This window comes from Bactrocera neohumeralis, chromosome 6 (assembly GCF_024586455.1).
Source record: "Bactrocera neohumeralis isolate Rockhampton chromosome 6, APGP_CSIRO_Bneo_wtdbg2-racon-allhic-juicebox.fasta_v2, whole genome shotgun sequence".
In the NCBI taxonomy this organism is placed as follows: domain Eukaryota; kingdom Metazoa; phylum Arthropoda; class Insecta; order Diptera; family Tephritidae; genus Bactrocera; species Bactrocera neohumeralis.
This window is the reverse complement of record NC_065923.1, coordinates 59,164,173-59,184,664: the sequence shown is the minus strand read 5'-3', so window position 1 is coordinate 59,184,664 and position 20,492 is coordinate 59,164,173. Positions and strand designations below refer to the sequence as shown.

General features: G+C 38.5%; 1 protein-coding gene across 4 annotated transcripts in view; it reads left to right on the top strand.

Moving 5' to 3' along the window:
- Positions 1–5,777: 5,777 nt before the first annotated feature.
- Positions 5,778–20,492, top strand: part of LOC126762645 (paired box protein Pax-6-like) — a 31,763-nt gene continuing 17,048 nt past the window's right edge. The window contains exons 1-2 of one of the 4 annotated variants that reach the window (XM_050479539.1): positions 5,778–6,793; positions 18,495–18,713. In XM_050479539.1, coding sequence (XP_050335496.1) covers positions 6,475–6,793; positions 18,495–18,713 — 538 coding nt within the window. In that variant the 5' untranslated portion in view covers positions 5,778–6,474. The remainder of the gene's footprint in view (positions 6,794–18,494; positions 18,714–20,492) is intronic. The other 3 variants (XM_050479537.1, XM_050479540.1, XM_050479538.1) reach the window with 3 other exon arrangements.

Sequence of the window (20,492 nt, the reverse complement as noted above, 5' to 3'; positions counted from 1 at the left end):
GAATATCTCTATAAACTCCATGAAGTAGCATAAAATTACAACTATTTTTCTAATTGGATTTTAAAATGGATTCCAAAGCCGTAACGGCTAGAGCAATAAAATTAGACAACAAATTATACCTGATATAAAATGACGCTTCTTAGAATATTTCAGTATATATGTATATTTATTTTAGTACATATGTAATTCCCCGTTTACAAGGTGGTAGGGTCTACTTAATTAAAGCGGACCCCGATTTAAATATAGTCAAATCCTGTCAACTTGATAGTATTCACAAATTATTTAGAGAAAACGAGTTTAAAGTTCGAATACTTCGAAACATGGCACAATAGAGCAAGTCAATAGAATTACTAACGAAATAAGGAAAGAACAGGGAGTTCTTCTTCTTCTTCTTTATTGGCAGAGAAACCGCTTACGCGGTTGTAGCCGAGGTAACAACAGCACGCCAGTCCTTTCTTCTTTTCGCAAGGTGGCGCCAATTGGATATTCCAAGCGAAGCCAGGCCCTTCTCCACTTGGTCCTTCCAACGGAGTGGAGGTTTTCCTCTTCCTCTGCTTCCCCCGGCTGGTTTTGCGTCGAATACTTTCAGAGCTCACCTATGTCAATGTCGTCGTGTATCTCATACAGCTCAACGTTTCATCGAATGCGAAAAGGACCATACATCTTTCGCAGAACTTTTTCTGTCGAAAACTCGCAACGTCGACTCACAAGTTGTTGTTGTCTTCCAAGCCTCTGCACCTTATAGCAGGTCGGGAATTATGAGTGACTTATGAGAGTTTGGTTTTTGTTCGTCGAGAGAGAGAGGACTCTTATAAAAGATTGTTCCGGCACGATTAAGTTCTGCAACTCGAATTATTATCTCCAGCAGCAGATTGAAGAAGTCGCACGATAGGGAGTCGGCTTAACTCGGAGAGGTCCTTGACGATCCTGACGGAGCTCTTGGTGTTGCTCGACGTCAGTTTTCACAGTCGTATTAGTTTTGCGGGGATAACAAATTCAGACATCGCGTCATAAAGGCTGCTCCTTTTCGTGCTGTCGAAAGCAGCTTTGAAATCGAAGAAGAGGTGGTGTGTGTCGAATTCTCTTTTCACGGGTCTTTTCCAAGATTTGGCGCATGGTGAATATCTGGTCGGTTGTTTATTTGCCAGGTCTAAAGCCACACTGATAAGGTCCAATCTGCTTGTTGACGGTGGGCTTTAATCTTTCACACAATACGCTCAATAGAACCTTATACGCGATGTTGAGGAGGCTTATCCCACGGGAGTTAGAGCAGATTGTGTACTCTCCCTTTTTGTAGATTGGACAGAGCACACTTAAATTCTAATCGTTGGGCATGCTTTCGTCCGACCATATTTTACCAAAAAGCCGGTGCACGCTCTTTATCAGTTCTTCGTCGCCGTATTTGAATAGCTCGGCCGGCAATTTATCGGCCCCCGCCGCTTTGTTGTTCTTCAGACGGGTAATTTCTATTCGAACTTCTTCATGGTCGGGCAATGGAACGTCTGCTCTATCATCATCGATTGGGGAATCGGGTTCGCCTTCTCCTGGCGATGTACGTTCACTGCCATTCAGCAGGCTGGAGAAGTGTTCCCTCCATAATTTAAGTATGCTCTGGGCATCGGTCACTAGATCACCTTTGGGGGTTCTATAAGAGTATGCTCCGGTCTTGAAACCTTCTGTAAGCCACCGCATTTTTTCGTAGAATTTTCGAGCATTACCCCTGTTGGCCAGCTTATCATGCTATTAAGCATGTTACATTTTCGCTTAGACCAAAAATGTGCCCGGCAGTAAAAATAAACAATATTTTTGTACCCCAAGAGAACGAAGTAACATATCTTGGTATTCACCTAGATAGAAGGCTCACGTGGAGAAAACCCATCTCTAGTAAAATAACATGTACGAAGATTACAGCTGCAAATTTGAATTGGCTTTTAAATAAAAACTCTAAACTTAGCCTAGACAACAAAGTGCTTTTATATAATGCGGTCATAAGGTCGATTTGTATGTATGGCATTCAACTGTGGGGCGTACCTGTGCAACTAATATTGATATAATACAAAGGCTCCAATCGAAAATGCTTAGAACAATCACGTGTTCACCATGGTACATGCGTAACGACAATATCCATAAAGGCCTTGGTATTCATATGGTAAAGAAAGAAGTAGAAGATACCTGAATTAAATATATATCTAAACACCAAGATCACCCAAACCTTTTGGCTAATGCTGTGTTATATTCCTTCGATCAAACACGCCTTAAAAGAAGAGATATACCTGCGTACTAAGGAGCAACGTATCACCAAAATACAGGGGCGTCGCGAGGATCCAGATCATGGGGGGGTGAGTCCCTTTGAAATGCCGACTCATTTCAAGAATTTGCCGATTTAATGTATATGTTTATAAATATATATAAAATAAGGATATCTTCATTTCTGATAAGGTATTACGGAGAAGTTTGACAACATAACAGCATAATTCATTATTTTATTCTCAAATAAGTATTGTACATATTAGTATAATCATCATTTAATATGTTTCTCTTAACATAAAATACATATATTGTTCAGCGACGTGTTACGCGGGAAAAAACAAGATTTTCTTAAGAAATTGAATTGCAAAAAATATAAATTTCTGAGTTATATTTTCACTCTACGATGTTTCAACATTGACCATTTTCCAACAACATCGCGCAGATCGATTTCGTCTACTTTATCCTTTGAAGAAGAAAGCAGCATCAAAGAATTCAAACGTTCATCCCCCATTGTTGTACGCAAATCGTTGAAAACAAATTTCAATTTACTAAAAGAACGTTCACATGAAGCTGACGTGACAGGAGCAGTCATTATGTAATGAACAATTTTGTACGCAGAAGGAATGACCTTTCTCAATTTGTACGCTACTATAGAAATGTCATCGAAAGATTTACACTGTTTACATGAATCAAAAAGAATTTGTGTTTCAGCAAAAATACAATCTAGATCTTCACTGAAGAACTTAGGTTCCAATTGCACAACAAATTGTATAGATTCTATTGTAATATTACTTCTGTTAGCTGGAATCCTGAACATCTCTTGAATGGGTTTGAAGGTTGACATAGTTTCTTGCAAATTATCTTGAATAAAATTTGTGAAATTTTCGAGGACAATTTTGAATTATTTTCTATAAAATGTCTGGAAATCAAAATTACAAGCAGTTGCTGGATTATCGTCATATTTCTTCGGAGCACGGCGTGTTCTAAGGTGTTTCGAAAAGCCATTTTGTTGGAATGACGCTGATGTGCTTTCAATCAGCAATAATGCGTCAATGACGTTCAATTTCTCGGCTTCCAAACTTTCTGTCAAATTTTTTATTTTAAACATTACATTTTTACAAAAAAATAACGAACTAATAAAATCAAAATCCAGAATTTTTTAAGCAGACCAGAAGCTAATGTACGTGTATTGTTATCAAAATTTTCTGAATCTTATTGAATGACTTCCAAAGCGTTAACAATACTAATAAAAATTAATAATTAATAAAATTTTATCGACTTCAGATTATTACACTAGAGGTCTCGTTTATTAGAACATTTTTTTATTCGAACACTCGTTCATTTGAACGCCGATTCACTCGCTGATTTGAATTTTTAACATTGATGTATACCTATATGATACAATATGATAAACTAATCATAATCTCCTTCGTCAATTTAAACAGAACGAGTTTCTTGTGAATATAAATATTGCACATATAAAAGTAAATTAGGAGATAACCGACTTTTGAAAGAATGACGATCGATAGTAAATTCATTCTTCGAACTTAAAAAAAAATATATTCAACCACTGTTATTCGAACATTGTAGTGTTTTAATAATTCTCGTGGAAATTACGAAAAGGTGTCTTTTTAAGCTTGCTTCCGCAATTATAGAGCTATTTATTGCGTTTTACTGAAGTTAGAATTTTCATAAATGCCGGCTAGTGAATTCGCAATGGATATGACGTAAAAATTAATGTGCAATAATATATTTTGATGAAAATCTTAAAAATATTCAATAAGTTTTGACAACAAATTTCCGGTTACTTGGCAACTCTTACCGGAATTGACGAAATGAACTTTAAAATTTTTAGTTATGATATTAAAACGGCCGAAAATGCCGACTCGTTCATAGATGAGGGGGTGCTCTCAAAATAAGTATATTGTTAAAATATTTTTTTATTTTTTTCAGAGCTTCACTGGCCTCACCTCGAAGAAGAAGTCAAAATATTAAATTTTAACAAATTTTGGGCTTCGCAAAATAAATCGTTTGTGTGGAAAAATTTACTTTTCAGAGTGACTTAAAGAAGTTAATATGAAAAATCGTATTCCTTTAATCATTATCTGACAAATATACATATCTACGAAGGTTGCGACAAAATTTCAAAGAACCAGTCCAGCCATTTTGGAGAAATTTTCATCACCGGTTCTGAAATTAACATTTGGTAACCTATTACACTAAGTTAAAAAGTCTTACAAACATTCTCATATCTCCCAAGCTGTTTGCTTCATCAATTTAAAAATTTTGGATAATATCTTCAAGTACAAGTAGGTACATATACATATGTATGTAAATATATTCGATACATAAGTAAAAAATTCGATTTTTATAAATTTACAAGTGGATTAAACCCTTTAGATCATGCAGAGACTTTTTCTGAAATAATTTTGTGCAAGACTCAACACATATTGTCAAAGTAGCAATGGTCTGATTACGTCCTTTATACTGTAGCGGGTAAAGAAATTTGAAAATATTAATTCCTTCAAAATTTCGGATCATTTGAGCAATTAAATTTTTAGTCAATAATTTCGAGTATCGAACGGCGGGGCCCCCTATATTACTGACTGAGCGATATAGGAAAATCTACTCCCCTCTCTTTTCCGAACATTTAGATATATGTATTATATAAATGTCTGTATATGTACTACTGTGATCAAATTGAAAGGTGAATTTTGTCCATTTCATTTCCTTCAAAGGGAGGGGATCTCCCGCTGCAATACACTTATGCCAACGAATTTTGCAGTCATCATAGCAGTTGGAAAAATCTTCCGTCGTGATGGCCATCACGCCTTCTTCGATTCAGCTTTTATATCCTCAATTGAGTCAAAACCAATCAGGTGAATGCAGTGGTTGTGGCACGATATTAGTTGAAAATGTGGCGAAATGATCACGAATAACCAATGCAGTATGAGATGATGCATTATCGCACTTCTTTATTCAATAAATTCTGACCTAGTAAAAATCAAAGAATTCACTCTTAGAGTCTCACATAAGAACGCGTATCTCAAATACTATTGAATATTTTGACATGAAATTTTAGCATAGATATCACTAACAGTACTGCCAACTTACACACGAAGTATAAATTTAAAATTTACCTTTCAATTTGATCATAGTAGTATGTATGTATATCTCGATCTAGAAACGACTCATAGGTGACATTTAACTCAATGCAACGTGTTGCAGGAATTTAAGTTTTGTCGAAGGACAGATAATAAATGATAAATAATAAATGTAAAATTTTTCTAACTACTGTAACTACTTTCCCTTATCTAAGCCACTGAAACGGCCACACAAAGCCGCGGTAGGGTGTGCGTAAAAGAGGTCCAAGTAACTATGTTAATACGAGTATGTGCTCGCATATATTTGCCCAACGGATTACAACAAGTCACATTGTTCGGTGGTATTAAGCCCCAAACACAACAAAAACACAACAGTACGGTAAACACAAGACACACATACATATATACTGAAAAGTAGCAAGCACATGATTTTCCTAATTTACATTTTAAACATTTACAAGTGGCTGCCACCACTAAAAACATACACACCAACACAAGCGCTGACTTTCTTTCAACTACTGTGCCACTAATTAGGTTCCACTCAAGCAAACGTCGCTTGCATACATTTGCACTCCACTCAGCGCATTGAGTGAGTTGTGGCGCTTGGTTAAGCGGCGGTCAGCGGCGTCGGAGGAAGCTGTCCCTGCATGATTAGTATTCGTTACGGACGCGCCACGAGTTAACACCTTGGCGTAACAACTCGGATAGCTGCCGCGCCAAAGTAAAAACGAGTGTAAATAAGAAAAATTAGCGAAGAACGAGAAAACTACCGACGGCGCCACCAAAAGCGCAAGTAAACGCGGATAATAGGGTGCAATTTTGTTCGGGTTTGTCGCTAAAGCGCGTAAAAGTGCCCAGGAAGCGGAAGTGATAAAAGTAAAGATTCGATAGCGATATTTTGCTTGCGCGTGTAAGCGTTGGAAGTTGAAAGCGCGACGAGCACACTGTTAGCGCGTTTGAAATCAAAAACTTAATTAACTAAAACTTAAACACCGCTTTTGAAACCCCGCAAAAGAAGGATAATTCTCGTCGCCGCTTGCGCTCGTGATCGCCTGTATGAGCACGCGGGTGTGGGTGTGTGTGTGTTGGCTTCCGCGCGTTCGCCTGATGACATCCACAAATGTGTTCGTCCAATGCTGCATCCAGTGCGCATGAAAATAATTTGTTGAATAGTGTTAGAGTGGGCATGGAATCGCCGCCGTCACATATTTTGCATCAACAACAACAACAAAATTTACAGCCCCAACAACATACGTTATCTGTGATGCCAGTGATGGCGGGCGGCGCATTGCCACCGACAGCCGGTGGCGTTACAACGCTTCCGCTCCCCATGCAAGCACATGTTCCTATACCCGGTTTAACGGCACACGGCATTGGTCAGCCGCCGTCGGTAGCGCTGCCACCACATGTGGCGCCCACAGTGCCGCTGTCACCAACAGGTGAGTACTCAAACCAATGTGGCAGTTATTTTAGACCTTAATTATTTTGTATAATTTGGAAGCTTTAAATGTATATATCCCCTACATAGGACTTGGAATTAGTACTGGTTGTTATCTTGTTTGAAAAAAAAAACATACCGTGTCATTCTTCGACTATAAGGTGTCTGTAATTGCTATGCTCAATGTACGGACATCTACTAGCACTTGGGCCTCTTACCCTTGAGTTTCTGGTCCCATGTCATTTAATTTAATCCACGGTTGTTTAGTGGATTACCAATGTTACTTAAAGGTTCTTTTGCTTGCTCATATAGTGAGTTTTACACTTATTGTCTTATTATTTTTTTCAGTTTTTCTATGAAGCAATGAGACCAATAGCTAGGACTGTAGTCGACATTATTTCGTTTTAATTTTTGCTTATACATAGTATTTCGATTCGAGTATTCCCTATACGAAGATATACATATTTATATGTAATGTATTCTTGAATACCTTTCTAGATAATTTCTATTTCAAGGGATAATATAATTTTTTTTTTTACCAAAACGAATATATATTTGGGCTTATTTAATCCAGGAGTTCTTACGGGGCACAGGGCCAGTAAAAACAGATGCCGTGAGGTTAAAATCATGCCGGACTCAAATTGGCAAAGTTGTGTAGAAAAACGGTAAGTAGGTAGGTAGAATCGTACCGTAGGAGCTTCATAATCTTGTTTCATCGTTGCTCTCAAACCATTGGTTCTCTCATTGATACTACTTACCAATGATATGCGATTTTTTACGATAAGGACAAACTCTCAAGACAGGTATCTACAATGAGCTGTTCCCGAGAGACAAAACTATTACTTCGGATCAATTCTATCAACAATTGGACTACCTTAAATAAGCAAGAGCCCAGAAGTGGGGTTATGAAATTACCAGTTGTCGAACAAAATGGTGCATACTTCTTCAAAATTATAATTTTGTTAAATAAAACCTACAAATTAAGGAAAATTTAATGTATATATTTTTTAAAAATTTTCGAGCTATATGACCCAATTTTGCGCCGGACAAATTTTTTGAAGTCTTTTTATCCTGTGATGTAATCGGATTATAACTCGGCCCACACCCCATGTAATGCTTATGTTAAAAAGTTTAGTAGATATCGATAAATTAATAACTAGATAAAAGAGTCAGAAATATTACATTTTCATACGGAACAGTAAAAGGGGATTTAATACGAAGGAATGACAAATTGAACGATGGGAGTGACACCGCCCTCATTTAGAAGAAATCACATACCTCCGGAACTACTTGACCGATTCCAACCAAATCCGGTTTATCCCTCGGCGAGTACTCTGTCGAATACTCTTGGGGCTGGAGTGTTCTTATCCATTCGGACGACAGCTGTCTCTTAATTAGCTGAACTATGTCAATGTCGTCGTACATCTCGTACAGTTCATCTTTCCATCGACTGCGGATGATGAGTGACTTGTAAAACTTGGTCTTTGTTCGTCGAGAGAGAACTTTACTTCTCAATTGCCTACTCAGTTCGAAGTAGCACCTGTTCGCAAGAATTAGTCTGCCTTGCGTTTCGAGGCTGACTTTGTGGTTGGAGTTAATGCTTGTTTCAAGATAAATTATCTACGTTTTCGAAGTTATAACTGTCAACAGTGACGTGGGAGCTTAGTCGCGAATGCGACGACTGTTTGTTTGATGACAGCAGATATTTCGTCTTGCCTTTGTTCACCACCAGACACATTTGTTTGGGTTCTTTATCCAGCCTGAAGAAAGCAGAACTAACGGCGCGATGTTGAAGCCAATGATATTGATGTCATCGACCAGCAGTTCTACACTCTTGTAGAAGATTGTACCTTCTCCATTCAGCTCTGCAGCTCGAATGACAATGTCCAATCAGTTTGTTGTATATGGGCTTTAAGATTTCACACAGTGCGTTCCATAGAACCTCGTGCGATGTGGAGGAGGCTAATCCCACGGTAGTTGGCGCAGGTTGTGGAGTCTCCCTTTTTGTGGATTGGGTAAAGCACATTTAAATTCCAATTGTCGGGCTTGTTTTCGTCCGACCATATTCTACAAAGAAACTGAATCCCACGGCCCCTGCCACTTTGTTGTTCTTCAGGCGAGTAATTGCTATTCGAACTTCTTCATGGTCGAGCAATGGAACGTCCGCTTCATCGTCATCGATTGCGGTATGGGGTTTGTCATCTCCTGTTATGCTTTCAGTGGCATTCAGCAGTCTGGAGAATTGTTCCCTCCGAAATTTCAGTATACTCTGGGCATCAGTTACTCGATCACCTCTGGGACTATGCTAAGGTCTTGAAACTTTCTGCTAATCACCGCATCTTTTCGTAGAATCTTTGAGCATTACCCCTGTTGGCTAGCTTTTCGGGCTATCTTTTTTTGTCTTCAAATGCGTCTCGCTTCCCTCTTCAACTCTCATTATTTATCCCATCCCGCATGTGTTGTGGTCGATTGTAACGTTGCGATGTAGGCAGTGTCCTTTTTCTCCAATGCGATGCGGCACTTCTCATCGTACCAACTGTTCTTTTGCCTTTTACGAAAATCAATGGTTTTGTTTGAAGCTGCACGTAAGGCGCTTGGAATGCTGTCCCACGGTTCGCTTATACCGAGTTGCTGATGAGTGCTCTGAGAAAGCAAGAGTGAAAGTCGAGTAGAAACTCGTTCGGCTGTCTGTTGTGAGTGCAGCTTCTCGACGTCTTACCTTCCTCGTGTTTAATGACGTGCGTTTTTTACTGCAAGAAGCGGGTGCGTATCTTCGCTGCAACAAGATAGTGGTCCGAGTCGATGTTAGGACCTCGGAGCGTACGCACAAAAATAGTAAAACTTTATTCATAATTTTAAAGTTTTTAATTTATTCTTCAAAATCTATGTCGTCCCCCTCCCCGTATTCTCCTTTGGCACCAATACACTTGTGCCATCGTTTTTTCTAATCCTATAAACCGTTCTTAAAGTCAATTTGCGCGTAGCAATTCTAGTGAAATGCTTTCAACTGATTCAGAACGGTTTCCTCGGAGCGGCCGTTTGAGTTTGCTGAATAGCCAGATGTCACACGGAGCTAAATCAGGCGACTACGGTGGTCACGATATTGATTGAAAATTTCAGGAAAAAAGAAGAATTAATGCAGTAGGCGACAGGCATTATTGTGGTACAAAAACCACGAGTTGTCGGCTCATAGTTCCAGCCTCCTTTCCGAATAACTTCATGCAAATGACGCATAACACTTAAATAGTATTCCTTGTTGACAGTTTGGCCGGTTGGAGTGAATTCGGAGAGCACCACACCTCGAAAATCGAAGAAAACCGTGAAGCTTAACCTGATTTTTACCTGCTTTAACGCGTTTTTTCGGCTTCGGCTCATCTTTGCCACAATATTCGGCCGATCGTAGAATAGATCCAAGACACATCGCCAGTAATAATGCGGTTCATGTCATCCTGGTAGTCGGAAAGCCTTATTTCACAGACGTTAACGCGATTCTATTTTTCGAAAAAATGTTGTGATTTTGTCCAATCTTGCTTTCACTTTTCTTAGACCCAAATGATCTTTCGAAATGTCTTTCACTGATCCTTCCGACATTCCAACGATGCCAGTAAGATCACTGGCTGTTAATCGTCGATTCTGAAGCAAAGATTCCTTTATTGTATTCACGTGTTGATCATCAGTCGATATTGATGGCTGTCCTGGACGTGGTTCGTCGTCAACGCGTTCTCGACCCTCTCTGAGCAACCTGTACCAATCAAAAACATTTGCTTGCGACAAACAATTATCACCGAAGGCCTTTTCTAACATTTTGAACGTTTCGACACTAATTTGATTCTACACCAAAAATTTAATGGAACTCTTTGTTGAACAATTTCACTCATCGTAAAAGTCGCCGAATGCACCATATGTACTTCAGAAAGACAAGCGTATACTAAACACTAATGTTTATTTTGCTGTGACATTTGGCAAAGATAGTCATACTAACCTAGAAAAATATATTTCGACGAATGGGGTCTTACTATTTTTTGCTCACAGTAGTATAATATATATATGTATAATTGAAATTGGAAGAGAATTTTTTCCTGATAATAGTATGTCTGTGTGTTAAAAATTAATTGAAACCGGTCGTCTGTTTTAATTAGCCCCCTTTACACAATGTGAAGAAAATCGAACTTCCTGGTGACTTTATTCCGCATATATCGGCCAGTATGTAACTTCTTTTGATGATTCTTCAATTCTTGGCGAGCCAGCCTATCGTATAGTTCCAATTTCTTTTAATTGTCAAGCGCTTATCCCACTACGCAACTGCGAAATCCCAAAGAAATAGCAATGATCGGCATCTTGCCATATGTTAATTTCGACTTTAACCATTATTGTTCTGAGCGAGTATCAATTATCATGATGTCTTTCTAATATGCAGTTTATTACAAAATATTTTTGTTATGCAATAAAGTCGCCCAAAAACTTAGCAAAGGTAAAAACAAAGCCAAACAAGTCAACTCTGTTGACCACACTGACAATAACGACGAATCACCAAGAAGCACGAGAACGCAAGGCAACAGCAAAAACGGTCTGGTGTCCACAGTTCTTTTCACTTTCCTAGAATATGGCAAATGGTAACTCTAAACCCGTGTGTGTACCAACTACAAGCAATGTTTGCGCGTACTTGTTCGCATTAAAACGCACAAAAACTCACAATCGCATGTACATATATACATATGTACGCTTATGTGTTTGGTGTAGTCTACATTGCATTCGCCCTTTAAGCTTAAGTTTTATAATTTATTTATTTATTGTGCAACTTCCAACACCTTTCAAAGTCAGTAAACTGAATCTGCCATCATGCTGTGACATTTTACCGGCTTACCTCAGCGCGTGCCCCCCTTGCAGCCCTCGGCGCTGACATGTGAGCGATCTCAGTAGGTTGGTCAGACGAGCGCGGCGGCGCTGCGGCGCGGCAACCAACGAGTGAGCCGACTAAGAGACCGATAGGCTGGCAAGCTCCACTGACTGCTGCTGTTGTTGTTGCTCTGCTTGTTGTTGTTGCTGAATTGGCGACGAGGTGCGCTTGAGCGGCAGCATTGCCAAGAGCGTTGCAAAGTGGGTCGCGCGGCAGCTTAGTAGGAAGAATGCTGCGAATAAAAGTGGTGTGTGGTGTGTGGTGTGCAGAACTGTGGCAGTGCAATTGCTGTTGGTGTTGCCATTATTTGACTGTGGCGGCGGTGGGAAGACGACCGAACGCCGATGTGGAATTAATTTTATTTGACAGCACGTACTTGTGCAAAACAAATTGCCACTGATGTGCGAATGGCACAAACACACACTGTGTCATCTTTAAGTTTCCATATCGATGCGCTTTATAATTTGGCAACATTCCACCATGTTTTTTGTTGTTGATTTTTAATATTATTTTCCAAAACTAAATTCTTTTCGAAGAACCTCTTGTTAGGTTAGGCTCTAATTTGTCGGTAAAAGAAACTTTCAGAATTTAAATATTATGAAAGAATTTCATCTACTTGCTCTAAGCAAGGTTTATTTTGCCACAAATCTTGAAGTTTTAAGGGGGTATTCTGGTCTAGAAATTAAAAAAAAACCGAAATTTTTTTGTTTTTATATTTTCGAAGTTTAACTATTCAAAAATATGTGTACAAGAGGATTTTTCTAAATTCAAATTATTTTCGGAGATATAGGCATTTTTCTGACCCGGCATCCAAACTGATTCGGCCGGAACTAATCGAACAAAAAACTTTACGCGAAACTTTATACGCGTTTTCTCAAAACTGACTTTTTCGGAACGATACCCACAATTTCTCAGGTTCTACTTGACCGATTTACTTGAAATTTTAATATAGTTTTCTTTATAGGCTTGTTTATGGTTAGAACTAGCCCCATCCCCAAATTTTTATTTTTATTATTTTTAAAAAATTCGAAATAGTCAGAAAAAGTGATCCAAAAAACTTAGGCAGTCGCCATTTTATGAAAAAAAATTGTTCCCACTTTTCCGTAGTTCTGGCCATTGCGACATTATTCTAGATTAATAATCTTTTTTTTTGGTTTCAGATAACTAGGAGGGTTGAAATAATGGGTATGGTCACGTGGAAATTTTTAGAGACCCCCCACTTCGTCAGCTCATAATTTTTGAAATTTTTTACTTTTTTAGTTTTTAATTTTTTTCTGTACTCTTCTAAAATTAACAAATAACTAATAAAAAAATTGATAGAAAAAATATTAATTGCTTTTTTTTGCGACACTTTAAAAATTACCTGAAATTCATGCTTCTAGACCAGAACACCCCCTTAACGGGACACCATTCAATAGGTATCATGCAGTGGGGCTAAGAATATTGACGATAAAAGTTGTATGGGCGATGGCAAAAGGAAACATATATACAGTTTCTTCTCCACTGTCCGACTTTCGCCGCGACTAAAGTTGAAATATCTGGGTGGTCATACATTCGGTGAACTAGGCAAATTGACCAGAATTGATAATAGCAGCCTCAACAAAATTGTGATAGATTCAAAAGTTTCTGCTGATGCATATGGGTCATTTGGTGTAAGGGTTCTTGTAAGCACAAAAGAAAGCTTTATTGAAAATACCCCGTAATACCAGTTAAGACATGGCTTATTATATACCTCAGATAACTAAAAATTTGCAGAGAAAACAGTCAACAGCTATGTTTCCACACAGTCATAGAGAATGTTTTGCCAAAAAATCTTATTAGTTGTATTTCTCTGGAACAAAATATAATAACATATTTCCTTCCATCTTTAAAACTTTTTCCTTGGACATGTTGAAAGTTCAAATCTTCCTGGTGAAAACGCAATACAGGCGACCGAAAATGATTCGAAAAGATCAATTATAGAAATTATAGATACAATAATGGAAGTCGTCTAATCTGACCAATATGTAAGCACTGTTTCCATTGACGAGGAGCTCCAGAACTTCTCGATAATGGTTCGTCAGATGCTTCGGGAGGTTCTTTGGGAAATTATAGGTCCGTCTTGGCTCCAAGTGGTAACTAAATGTTCCTAGTGCTGGTGAAAAATGTATCTCAAAAGAAGCTTCTGTAAATGGATTCTCCCATTACTAGACCTTATATAATACTAGGGGATCCAGCCACGCGTTGCTGTGGTATACATTTTATACTACTATTCATATAATAAACTATTCAATGCAGTGAAAATTTTATTTACGAATAAAGGCGAAAACGTTTTTATCGGTATAAGAATCCAAGGGATTGTACTTGAGATTTAATTTTGAATATGTTCATACAAATAAATTTTAATGGAAAAAATTACGAATTTAAGGCTGCTTTCTCAATATCTGGTTACCAGCGTTTCTTTCTAGTTAATAGAGTTGTCTGCATGGTTAATAGGGCGTCCATTTAAGAGAGTTTTGACTGTGCTCTTTATTTATGAATTGTTTTAACTATCCTATCTTCTAAGTTGGTTCGAACTGGACACAGTGTGCTTAATTTTACTAAAATTGGTTGAGTAGTTTAGTCGTCCATCGCGGACAAACACGTACTTTTTAGATATAAAAATTAGAATAAGAAATATTTAAGTAGTGAGACTATTGACCTTCAAAATACAAAACGGTATTTGTTGGAAGAGAATTGATCTAATCTTCAGGTGTTAGAAAGTTTTTATTAAATCTAATCTCGACTTCGATGAATTATAAAGTTCGTTTGTTAGAACCCGGAAAAAATTGTAATTTTTCAAAACCTTCATTACATGAAATAGCAGCGCAAACTCTCGACACCGATGACGACCACTGTAACAGTAGCAAAGACAAACCATAAAGTATTGCACTTCGAAGATAAAGCTTGAAGCTTGCCGCAGAGATGGTCACATTAGCACCAGCGCCATACACAGAGCGAACGGTCGGAGAAGAAGATGGCAAACATAAATTGGAAAACTATGAAGTAGTGGAGCAATGTGGCATAAACACCAGAAGCGCAAAAACTCAAAACGCATGAACGAGATCAGCGCTAAACGATCGTGGCGTTGCTGACGTTGCACACGCTCGTTGCATTTGTAACTGCAAACGTTGGACGGTGACGACGTGCGTCTACGTTGAGGTTTAATGCGGGAAGTCACTCACATACATGCACTGCAATGATGATGCACACGGTTTTCGAAGCGCTGAGTGTGCGCGAAGCTGACGAGCCAAAAAAATTACCGGTAGCAATAAATCAAACTATCAATTGAATTCCGGTGTGATCATCACTTGTACGCAGCGCAGCAAACGACTTTGCAATGCGAATGCGACGTCTGGAAGTTGGCGGCTTCTGGATGCGTGTAAGCTTGTCAGTGGCGAAACGATTACAATAACCGTAGCTGATCGCGAGTGGCTGCCGTTGTTTCCCCATCATTGCCACTACCGCTGAGACAACTTTTTCCTTGGTGTGGCAATCGCAACAGCTGGGTTGTTGTTGCCGCTTAAGCCGATTTAACGATTCAGTGATGAGCATTCCACGAATCGAGTGAAGAGGGGTAAGAGTGCACGCGTGCGGTAAACTTCGGTTTTTATTTTCTTTTCACAAGCAGGCGTGCGCGCTTGCGCATGAACGCGCGGATAAATCATCCACCAACCGCTTGAACTTGGCATTCATGCCATAAGCGTGGAGATGCGGTGCTCCATGTGCGTACTGCGACCACGCAATGTGAAACCGGCAGCACTCCATTCTACTCTACGGTCAGTCGCTTAGTCAGCTGGCCGACTGGTGGGTCAGTTAGAATCAGCCCATGGTAACTATGATGCTCGTGCGCGGCATAAATCAAGGAATACATCTGAACAACAATTGACCAAACATGTTGAGGGAACAAATTGGCTGGGCAAACAAGAAAAACTGAAAGAAATAAATAAAAGAACACGCGTTTTAAGCACGTATTAATGGCGCGCGAACGCCTACTTAACGCTTACTTACATACTTACAACGACAGCAGCTCGCGCCTGCAACGTTTGTGGCAAGTGTGAAATATGCTTTGCATTGCCACACATTAGAGGTAAAAGCAGTATGCGTTTCGCAACGGTAGCGGCAACGGCAGCAACAATGCTGTCCAATTGACCAGTGAGCAGCTGATTAATATTAGAGTGTTGAGTTTTCGTTTAGACAATAAATCAAACGACCTGTTGCCATAAATAAATTGCTAATTTCATTCAAGATGCCGCTTAATCAAATAAAATATCCTTGTACATATATTTATTACTAAGTGGAAATTTTTCAACGAAAGAGTGCGTGTGCATCAGTATACTTATATTGATACATAAATCCTACGCTCTGAAGATTTTATCAAAGAATAATTCATTTGAGCTACGAGACCTTAATCCCAAAGGGTCCTATTTCCGTAATATACTTACGCAATAGCTTTAAGTGAGCTATCAGTTTTAATGTAGTAGATATTTTCAGAAATTAGTAATATATGGCAAACTCTTTTGGAGTACCAAATTTTCCAAGATCCACCTAGTGTTAGTCAAGCATAGGATCAGCTCGATAGCCTTACTCATAAATTTAATATTCACACTATTGCAATTTCCAAGCTTCTAAGCCTTGAAATATTCTAAATATTTTAAGAATCAATTAAAAATCTAAAGAAGACCGAAAAGTCTGATAGAGTTTAATTAAGTGAATGGATAACGAAGCCACTGAATCACATTATTATTTAAAAAAAAAAAACTTTGTCATAATTATACTTGTATCCATATTTTCTTATACCCTACTTTGTAACATGCTAACTGAAACACATTTATTTTCTTTAAATATCTATAACCCTTATATACAATATACCATATGTATACATAATATAAAGTATTAAAAAAATGTCCTGAGCTAGACTATATTGAAGTTTCTCCTCACTCACCGCAATATACTAAAACTAAGGAACTCTATAGATGAAAGGCTACTGCAACGAACTGAGAAGCCTGGTCAAATTCACAATTTCCTCTTCAAAAAACTGTCGAAGCATCTGTTCCCTCAAGAGTCAGAACGGATCTGGTATATTAATCGACCAAAGACTGCCAATTCGGCTGCGTTCTCCAAAATATACAGAGATTGTTCTCTTTCCGTTACAATAACAGCAACACTTTTAAGGACCTTAATGTCTTTAAAGTAGATATTGAGATCTCTCTTGAAGACTCTTTTATTATTAAGACGATACCCTACTACGAGCCGATACCGAACTTCAAGTATGAACTTACTACTACTACTACTGGTTTTAGAAATCACAAAGCCAGGCTTAAAAAATCTGTCTTTTAATGCTTATGCAATCCGAAATCAAAACATTTCTTGTACAAAAAGGTACATAAAATCTCAAGCATTGCACATTTATCTGCCTTAACCGAATTGAAGTGAACTGCACGACTACGACGCTCAAGCCAAGGAATTTGCAACGTACGCATTGCGCAGGTCATTCATGCGACAAATGCGGCAATCCAGCAATGCAACGGCGAGCCAATAACCAGCAGCCAACAGTCAAACAACTAAACAACCAAACGTCAGCCGTCAGACTTGTTGTTGCTACTTGGAATTGGCAAAAAAGTGTTAAAATGTGAGCAGTTCTTGCGATCAGATAAAATGTCAAATTGTACATAAAAGCTTCTACATCCCAGGAATTACTAAATTACTCGCATCTGAGCAACGAACGAACTGCTGCCAATATGGATTGCCCTACGCCGGGCGATTTAGATGGACGCGCGTTGGTTCGTTGGCGGTTTTTTATTTAGCAGGTTGCGCGCCATGGCGCGTTGCTGTGTATGTGTGCCGATCCCAGCCAACTGCCATACAATGACAATGAATTGATCGACGAAGTCCGTCGGTATTTGGAACTTGTCAAGAATTCCTCAAATTCCGAGCAAGTGATGAAATTAGCACCGAAAACATGACTACGCGACCGGTGGTGGTGGACCGCACAATGCGCGCGACTCGTTGATAACACCGCTGTTGGTAAGTGGCTGCAGATCGCGCGCTGCCATATAATGAGTCGAATGGCAAGTGTTATGGACGCGTCGCGTTATCGCCCGCCACTTGGGGGACTCGTGCGCACATTGGGAGATGATTATGACGACGTTCAAGATGCCATGCTGTTGTGGCGCGGCATTCGAAAGCGCGATGACGACTTCTTGATAGCCAGCACTCTATTATGCCCATATATGACATGTTAGTGGCTCGTCAAGCCATGATCACGTATCGATTATTTTGTGCGATGCGTCTGATTTTTAGTTTTATACCATTTTTAGTTTTTTCCTAGCCGCAAATGCTGGCTCAAGTATTTAGCGGACTCTTACTACTATCTCCGTCTGCGCTCTGACGGTATGTGTTAGTGTTACGGGCGTTTTTTCTTTTACCCTTTCTGCTTGTGTTCCTTACGAGTGTTGCAACTTTAACTTCAAAGACAATTGTGTTGACAGTGCAATGGAACAAATTTGTAGTGATTTGGTGTTGGCGCGCAATGTGCGGAATTTCTGTGTGATGCCTCGTTTAAATTCCGCGTAAAAGCAAATTAAACTTTTGCTCGAAACACCAGAAAAAAGTGAAGTAAAAGGAGCATGGCTTGTGGTGGCTTATGAGGTTTCACACTTTAGCAAATTGCAAGCACACTGACACATTTTTTTGTCAAATCTTCTTCATAATTACAGTTTCACCGTTTATTTCTTTTTTTCAATTATTTGTCTCACCATTTCCTTTCATTCTATCTTCCTTGTAGTGGGACTACCAGCCGCTCCACCTGCCTCTATACCGCCGGGCATTGCGAATGCTCAAAGTTTGGGTAGCATCTTTGGAAATGCGCATCCAGCCCCACATTCCACGCTCAATGCTCTAATGTCGCAACATCGCCTCTTGGAACTCTCTCGTTTCGGTTTGCGTGGCTACGATTTGGCCCAACACATGCTGACGCAACAAGGCGCTGTCTCCAAGTTGTTGGGTAGGTACAGTACAGAAACCTACAATAAAATTCCATGATATTTAACTCCTTAAATGACATCTTTCAAGATATTTCAAACCAAATAACACAGCTGTAGTATAAACGAAATTTGTTGCCCTGGATATCTTACCAAAATTGGATATTTTCTAGTTTCCAGATTATGAATTTATTAACCCTGCTATTAGGTTAAAAAAAACTTACGAATCTTAGGTTAGAGGACCATTTGGTCCATACTGCAGTTTTCATACAAAATAACAATTTAATCTTAGTCTTTATATTTACTTTGGTTCAATACTTGCTAAATATTATTATTTTATTATTTACTCAACTCTGGTAAAAAAAAACTAGGCGAGGGGTTCCCCCGTTTTGCATTTTTCTTTACTCATCATAGCTAGTGCAAAAAATAATAGCGGGATTCCCCCTTTTGGCTTTTTGTGGTAGAGAATCACGAATGTTTATGCGAATTTGTTCAGTTTGTGTGTTGATTTCGAGAGTTCGGACGTGTTTACTTATCAAATGGCGCACGTGAATGAAGACGAGATACGAGAAGTGCTCTATGCAGAAAGTGAATCGGATATCTCAGATTGCGATATTGATTATAATTCGGAGAATTATGAAACAAATGAGTCTGAAACAGATAGTGAACCGGAACCCCTCTTAACTCCAAGTGGCTCTGTTGATTCCTTATTTATTGCTAAAAACAAGATGGTATGGAGTGCCACACCATTACCTTAGCATATTGGATCTGCGGTTGAGAATATTATCTCAACACAACCAGGACCAACTCGATTTGCAGTGTCCAGATGCCATGACATTGTCTCAGCTTTTTTGTTGTTTTTTCCGCCTCCAATAGAAAAAATTGTGATAGAAAATACTAATATGTGTCATCACCATATTTGTCACGTTTGGCAGCCCTACAATCTATTACAATACAGATTCATTTTTTAATTCGTTCCACTGTATATATTCTGTATATGTTCATTCATTCATTTTTGAATAAGTTCATTTTAACATGAAGCGGGCAGTTGCATTTTGATTTTATATAAAGAACGGTCATCACTCTGTCTTGAAGGACATATGCAAGTCTTTTGTAAAATGCAGTTTTATTTGCAAAACCAACCGAAAAACATTTTGCTCATCATGTAGTGCCAAAAAATATCGAACAAACTAATAAATACTTATTTTTGGAAAATTAATGTAAAGAAAATCAAAGAAAGAAACCAAATGGTCCCTTAACCTAAGACTCGTCATTTTCAATTTATCTTAGTCCAGTTTTAAGTCAGAGAATTAAATTTTCGCACATAATATTGTTTTATAAAAAGACCACTTGAGCTGAAAAATTTAGACAGTATATATCATCGTTCCAAAGTTACAAAGAAAACAAAAAAAACATTGGACCAAATGCTCTTAACCTAACAGCAGGGTTAAGGGGTATTCTGGTCTAGACGCATGAATTTTAGGCATTTGTTAAACAAAGATAAAAAAAAAGAAAAACATTTTTACCATCCATTTTCTTATACATTTGATTTTCATTGACATTTTAATAATATAAAAAAAAATTCCAAGAAAAAAATCAAAATTCGTCGAGATACGGGCCGGTGGAGTGGGGGCTTCAAAAAATACGGTGCGTCCTGGTTGACGTGATTTCAACCCTTGTAGAGATCTAAAACACAAAAAACAATTCCTTAGTTAGGATGTCGTTATCGGGTTGACCATTTTCAAAAAACAAAAAAAAACATAATAATAACAAAATGGCGTCGACTTAAAAAATAAAATTTT